Genomic DNA, 7,500 nt, shown 5'->3' with positions numbered 1-7,500 from the left:
ATATATATATATATATATATATATATATATATATATATATATATATATATATATACAGTTAGGTCCATAGATATTTGGACATTGACCCAATTTTCAGTATTCCAGCTCTGTACAACACCACAATGGATTTGAAATGAAACAATCAAGATGTGCTTTAAGTGCAGACTTTGAGCTTTAATTTGAGGGTATTTACATCCAAATCAGGTGAACGGTGTAGGAATTACAACACATTTTATATGTGTCTTCCACTTTTTAAGGGACCAAAAGTAATTGGACAATTGGCTACTCAGCTGTTCCATGGCCACGTTTGTGTTATTCCCTTGTTTTTTTTTCATTTACAAAGAGCAGATAAAAGGTCTAGATGTCATTTCAAGTGTGGTATATTCATTTGGAATCTGGGTAGGTCATCTCTTAATATGAAGTCCAAAGAGCTGTCACTATCAGTGAAGCAAGCCATCATTAGGCTGAAAAATCAAAACAAAGCCATCAGATAGATAGCAAAAACATGAGGTGTGGCCAAATCAACTGTTTGGTACATTCTTAAAAAGAGAGAAAACACTGGTGAGCTCAGCAACACCAAAAGACCTGGAAGACCACGGGAAACAAGTGTGGTGGATGACAGAAAAATCCTTTCCCTTGTCAAGAAAAAGCCCTTCACGACAGTTGGCTAGATGAAGACAAGTCTCCAAGAGGTAGGTGTGTCTGTGTCCAAGTCAACAATTAAGAGACGACTTCTCCAGAGGAAATACAGAGGGTTCATCACAAGGTGTAAACCATCGGTGAGCCTCAAAAACAGGAAGGCCAGATTAGAGTTTGCCAAGAAACATGTAAAAGAGCCTGTGCAGTTCTGAACAACATCTTATGGTCAGATGAGACAAAGATCTACTTGTACCAGAATGATGGAAAGAGAAGAGTATGGAGAAGGGAAGGAACTGCTCAAGATCCAAAGCATAGCACCTCATCAGTGAAGCATGGTGGTGGTAGTGGCATGCATGGCTGCCAGTGGATCTTGATCTCTTATATTTATTGATGATGTGACAGCTGACAAAAGCAGCAGAATGAATTGTGAAGTGTTTGGGGCAATATTATCTGCTCATATTCAGCCAAATGCTTCAAAAGTCATTGGACGGCGCTTCACAATGCAGATGGACAACGACCCCAAGCATACTGCGAAAGCAACCAAATAGTTTTTTAAGGCAAATAAGTGGAATGTCCTGCAATGGCCAAGTCAATCACCTGACCTGAATCCCATTGAGCATGAATTTCACTTGCTGAAGACAAAACTGAAGGGAAAATGCCCAAAGAACAAGCAGGAAGTGAAGACAGCTGCAGCAGAGGCCTGGCAAAGCATCACCAGGGACCAAACCCAGCGTCTGGTGATGTCTGTGTTCCACACTTCAGGCTGTCATTGACTGCAAAGGATTTGCAACAAAGTATTAAAAAATGACAATTTTATTTATGATTATATTAGTTTGTCCAATTACTTTTGGTCCCTTAAAAAGTGGAAGGCACATATGAAATGTGTTGTCATTCTTATACCTTTCACCTGATTTGGATGTAAATACCCTCAAATTAAAGCTCAAAGTCTGCACTTAAAGCAGATCTTGATTGTTTCATTTCAAATCCATTGTGGTGTTGTACAGGGCTGGAATACTGACAATTGTGTCAATGTCCAAATATTTATGGACCTAACTGTATATATATATATATATATATTCATATAATATTCAATGTTAACCCTTAACTGCGATGTAGCTCTAATTGAAAATGAGTTTTACACTCCTGAAATGTGAACTTACTGCCAAAACGACACAAGCGGTCATAAATGTTTGACTTACACCCAACTATTCGCATGTATACCAATCATTTTCTGCAAGTAAAAAATCAATTTGCAAGTTTAAAAACAATTTTCTTAAAGTTCAAACTTTTGGCAGTAATATTCCCCACTGGTGTGGTTGGCTCACTTGACTCAGAGCACCCGTAATTCGCACTCTACAACGACAGTGCTGCGTGGATCAGTTGGTAGAGCAGCCTTGCCAGACGCTGGAGGGTTCCAGGTTTGATCCCTGCTTCCCTATAGTCACTGCTGTTGTGTCCTTGAGCAACACACTTGACCTGTTCACAGTGCCACCCTCTTTTAAATGTAGATAATGGGGTTCACTACGTAAAGTTATTTGAGTCATGAGAGAAAAGTGCTATATAAAATTAAATGATAAATGGGTTATACTTGTATAGCGCTTTTCTACCTTCAAGGTACTCAAAGCGCTTTGACACTATTTCCACATTCACCCATTCACACACACATTCACACACTGATGGCGGGAGCTGCCATGCAAGGCGCTAACCAGCAGCCATCAGGAGCAAGGGGTGAAGTGTCTTGCCCAAGACACAACGGACATGACTAGGATGGTAGAAGGTGGGGATTGAACCCCAGTAACCAGCAACACTCCGATTGCTGGCACGGCCACTCTACCAACTTCGCCACGCCGTCCCTATAAATGTAAATATAATTCACTTCACAAACGGTGTGGCTGATTCAATTTAAGGTGCGCATGGTGCCGTCCGCCGCAAATAAGAAAGAAGCAGGGCGGGGAGTACGTTTGTTTCCCTCTCTTCTGTACGCCATTTTACTCCCCAACTTGCTTCTTCATTTTTGTTCTTTTTGGCAGACGGCACCATGCGCAAATACCAGCAGCTATTTGTTTTTATATTTGCAAATCGTTTTTGTAATTGAAGGAAAATGTCAATCTTTATTTTGACCCAGATAAAATTGTTGTTTTTTTTACTGGCAAATGGTTTTTTCTTTCAGAAAATTGTTTTTCACTTGCAAAAAATGTTGTTGTTTTTTATAATCGCATATTGTTTTTATACTTATACACTATTATGTTTACTTTCAGAAAAATGTTTTTTGTTTTACTAGTTGAGAATTTGTTGTTTTTTTAACTTGTGAATTGATTTCTTTTAATTGTAAAGACAGTTTTTTTCACTTGAGAATTGTTGGCTGTTAGTAAAAACATTTTTGTGTGTTTGTGGAGTTTTTCCAACTCACTCCATAAACGCACTGATGTTTCCTTTCTTCCTGATCCTCCTATGTGATGAATAATTGGACACGTGACTGACAGATTATCTAGATCATCTCTGCTGCTGACACGTACAAACACTCTGCTCTTCTTCTATGATCTCATTTACTGCTGCAAAAGAGCGGCCACTTCATTAGGTACACAGTGGAATAAATACTTCCATCATTTGTGATCTGGAGGTGACACATTGAGATGCTCAGTTGCTCTTGTCGCTGGTGAAGCTCTTCCTGCTCCTCCAGCGCAGCAGCTTGAGGAAGTTGAGGCTGGCGTTGAAGACCTTGTCGTGCTCGAACACCATCTTGTAGAAGGTGTCGATGGGCAGGTCGCCGTTGGGGTCGGCGTACTTGAGCGTGGTCATGGGGGTGTAGAGCGTGTTGGTCTGGTGGCGGAAAGGCGGGTTGTCCATGGTGATGATCTTCAGCGTGTGCTGCAGGAGACAAAGAGCTGAGATGAAGGGGAGCATGCTAAGGAAGAGGAGGACGCAAAGGAAGAGGAGGACGCTAAGGAAGAGGAGGACGCTAAGGAAGAGGAGGACGCAAAGGAAGAGGAGAATGCAAAGGAAGAGGAGGACGCAAAGGAAGAGGAGGACGCTAAGGAAGGTGAGAATGCAAAGGAAGAGGAGAACTAAGAAAGATGAGGACGCTGAGGAGGACGCTAGGGAAGAGGAGGATGCTAAGGAAGAGGAGGACGCTAAGGAAGAGGAGGACGCTAAGGAAGAGGAGGACGCTAAGGAAGGTGAGGATGCTAAGAAAGGTGAGAATGCAAAGGAAGAGGAGTACCCTAAGGACGATGAGGACACTAAGAAAGAGGAGGACGCTAGGGAAGAGGAGGATGCTAAGGAAGAGGAGGACGCTAGGTAAGAGGAGGACGCTAGGGAAGAGGAGGATGCTAAGGAAGAGGAGGACACTAGGGAAGAGGAGGACGCTACGGAAGGTGAGAATGCAAAGGAAGAGGAGTACCCTAAGGACGATGAGGACACTAAGAAAGAGGAGGACGCTAGGGAAGAGGAGGATGCTAAGGAAGAGGAGGATGCTAGGTAAGAGGAGGACGCTAGGGAAGAGGAGGATGCTAAGGAAGAGGAGGACGCTAGGGAAGAGGAGGACGCTACGGAAGGTGAGAATGCAAAGGAAGAGGAGTACCCTAAGGAAGAGGAAGACGCTAAGGAAGAGGAGGATGCTAAGGAAGAGGAGGACGCTACGGAAGGTGAGAATGCAAAGGAAGAGGAGTACCCTAAGGAAGAGGAAGACGCTAAGGAAGAGGAGGATGCTAAGGAAGAGGAGGACGCTACGGAAGGTGAGAATGCAAAGGAAGAGGAGTACCCTAAGGAAGAGGAAGACGCTAAGGAAGAGGAGGATGCTAAGGAAGAGGAGGACGCTACGGAAGGTGAGAATGCAAAGGAAGAGGAGTACCCTAAGGAAGAGGAAGACGCTAAGGAAGAGGAGGATGCTAAGGAAGAGGAGGACGCTACCTCAGCCACGTCCTCGGCCGTCTGACCGAGCGTTTCAAATATTTGTTTGTAGTTCTTCAGGTAGATGTTAGTAAACATGTCTGCCGTCACTTTGTCTGCACCGCTGAGGTCCGTCTTCAGGCCTTCTTCGTACACTTTACGCTCAAACTCTGTGATGACGGGACCAGGCTCGATCAGACTGATGCTGAGGAGGGACAACACACAAAGTGAAGAACCAGGCTCGATCAGACTGATGCTGAGGAGGGACAACACACAAAGTGAAGAACCAGGCTCGATCAGACTGATGCTGAGGAGGGACAACACACAAAGTGAAGAACCAGGCTCCATCAGACTGATGCTGAGGAGGGACAACACACAAAGTGAAGGACCAGGCTCCATCAGACTGATGCTGAGGAGGGACAACACACAGGGTGAAGAACCAGGCTCCATCAGACTGATGCTGAGGAGGGACAACACACAAAGTGAAGGATCAGGCTCCATCAGACTGATGCTGAGGAGGGACAACACACAAAGTGAAGAACCAGGAACGCCAGCTGGAAAGGAAAGTGAAGAAAACATGGAGTCTTTGCATTGACATGCTGTCTATCTAGTGGCTCTTCGAAGAATGTTCTCCGGTCCTTGTCAGTCTACTCCTGTGTAAGAGGGGGCGGAGTTTCTTGAACAGAACCTTACTTGAGACTAAACCTCAGAGCTTGCACGGCCAAACTCTCACAGAACCCCTCCACGGCGAACTTGGATGCGGCGTAGACATCATTGAAGAGGATTCCTAACAGGCACACAGAGATCTTCTCAATAGAGTGAACCGCTTCTCACAAAGAACAGGGTCTTAAGAAGAACAGGTTCTAAAGAACAACAGGTTGTCAGGAATAGGGTATAAAAATAGTTCTGAAGATCAACAGGTTCTTAGAAAGACCTGGTTCTGAAGAAGAGCGGGTTCTTGAACATAGCAAGTTCTAAAGAACAGGTTCTTAAGACGGACAAGTTCTTGAGAATAGTTATCGAAAATAACTGCTTATCAAGAAGAATGGGTTCTCAAAAATAACAGGTTCTTAAGATGAACAGGTTCTTAAGAACAGGTTATAAAAATAGTTCTCAAGAAGAACACATTCTTAAGAAGAACCAGTTCTCAAGAAGAACATGTTTTAAAAAAAAACAGGTTCTTTATAACAGGCTTTCAAAAAGAACATGTTTTTAAAAGAGATAGGTTCTCAAGAAGAACCGTTTAAAAAGAACTGGTTCTTAAAAGTTGTAGGTTATCAGGAAGAATAGGTTTTTAAGAACAGGTTCTTAGATGAATGGGTTCATAGGAATAGGTTATCAAAAAGAACACGTTCTTCAAAGAAACAGGTTCTCAAGATGACCGGTTTCTAAAGAAGAACAGGTTCTTGAAAATAGCTGGTTCTGAAGAACAGGTTCTTAAGAAGAACAGGTTATAATAAAGAACAAGTTCTTAATAGGTTTTAAAAAAGAACAGGTTTTTAAGAGAATGGTTCTCAAGAAGAACAGGTTCTTAGATCAATGGGTTCTTAAAAATCAAATCAAATCAAATCAACTTTATTTATAAAGCACATTTAAAATTTACCACAGGGGTAGTCAAAGTGCTGTACAATGAGCAGGTTAAAAGATAAAACGAGTACCGAGCAAACACAACACAACACAAACAGAACACGATAAAAAATAAATAATTAAAATAGAATTAATAAAAACATAAAAACATAAAAACAGGATCACAGCAGGTGTATTATGGGGCGCCATTGCAGGATGGATATCACTCAGTGTTAAAAGCCATGGAATAAAAGTATGTTTTTAAGAGAGATTTAAAAACAGGAAGAGAGGAGGCTTGTCTAACACTCAGGGGTAGGTCGTTCCAGAGCTTGGGAGCAGCAACGGCGAAAGCTCCGTCACCTCTAAGCTTCAGCCTTGTGTCAGGGACCGTCAACAGCAGCTGATCGGCTGATCTTAAGGATCGGGTGGGGCAGTAAGGCTGAAGGAGGTCGGAGAGATAGGTTGGCGCGAGGTTGTTTAGACATTTAAAAACAAATAAAAGGAGTTTAAAATGTATTCGGTAACGCACAGGGAGCCAGTGAAGGGACGCTAAAATAGGGGTGATGTGCTCACGTCTGCGGGTCTGTGTTAGCAGACGAGCAGCAGAGTTCTGCACGAGCTGCAGGCGGGCGAGGGAGGCCTGGCTAATGCCAACATACAGGGCATTGCAGTAGTCAAGACGAGTCAAGATAAAGGCGTGGATTAATTTCTCAAGATCATGTCTTGATAGAAGCGGTTTCACTTTCGCTATTTGGCGTAATTGATAAAAGCTTTTTTGAACGACGCTGTTGATTTGTTTTTCGAATTTAAAATCTGAGTCAAACTTTACCCCCAGGTTTGTGACACAGTCGCTGAGATACGGGGTCAGAGTGCCGAGGTTATCAGACACAACACGGTCTTAAAAGGAACAGGTTCTTCAGAATAGGTTATCAAAAAGAACACGTTCATCATAAAAAACAATTCTCAAGAAGAACATATTCCTAGAACAGGTTTTACGAAGAAGATAGGTTCTTAGGAAGAACCTGTTGTTAAAAACAAGTTTTAAGAAGCAGGAACAGATGCTGAAGATAAACAAGTTCTTAAGAACCTGGCCTAAAAAAGAAGAAGTTGTAAAGAAGAGCAGGTTCCTAAGAAGAAGAAGAGCAGGTTCCTAAGAAGAAGAAGAGCAGGTTCCTAAGAAGAAGAGCAGGTTCCTAAGAAGAAGAAGAACAGGTTCCTAAGAAGAAGAAGAACAGGTTCCTAAGAAGAAGAGCAGGTTCCTAAGAAGAAGAAGAACAGGTTCCTAAGAAGAAGAGCAGGTTCCTAAGAAGAAGAACAGGTTCCTAAGAAGAAGAAGAGCAGGTTCCTAAGAAGAAGAAGAGCAGGTTCCTAAGAAGAAGAAGAAGAGCAGGTTCCTAAGAAGAAGAA

The 7,500-nt window shown here is 42.6% G+C and overlaps 1 protein-coding gene across 1 annotated transcript in view; it reads right to left on the bottom strand.

Annotated features, from left to right (window-relative positions):
* Positions 1–1,652: 1,652 nt before the first annotated feature.
* The window catches only part of LOC133618032 (retinol dehydrogenase 8), a 9,122-nt gene continuing 3,274 nt past the window's right edge, over positions 1,653–7,500 (bottom strand). Inside the window, exons 4-6 of the mRNA XM_061978501.1 lie at positions 5,221–5,314; positions 4,549–4,732; positions 1,653–3,507 (exon numbers count right to left, since the gene is read on the bottom strand). Coding sequence (XP_061834485.1) covers positions 3,277–3,507; positions 4,549–4,732; positions 5,221–5,314 — 509 coding nt within the window. The 3' untranslated portion in view covers positions 1,653–3,276. The remainder of the gene's footprint in view (positions 3,508–4,548; positions 4,733–5,220; positions 5,315–7,500) is intronic.

This window comes from Nerophis lumbriciformis, linkage group LG18 (assembly GCF_033978685.3).
Source record: "Nerophis lumbriciformis linkage group LG18, RoL_Nlum_v2.1, whole genome shotgun sequence".
NCBI lineage: Eukaryota > Metazoa > Chordata > Actinopteri > Syngnathiformes > Syngnathidae > Nerophis > Nerophis lumbriciformis.
This window is presented reverse-complemented; position numbering and strand designations above follow the sequence as displayed.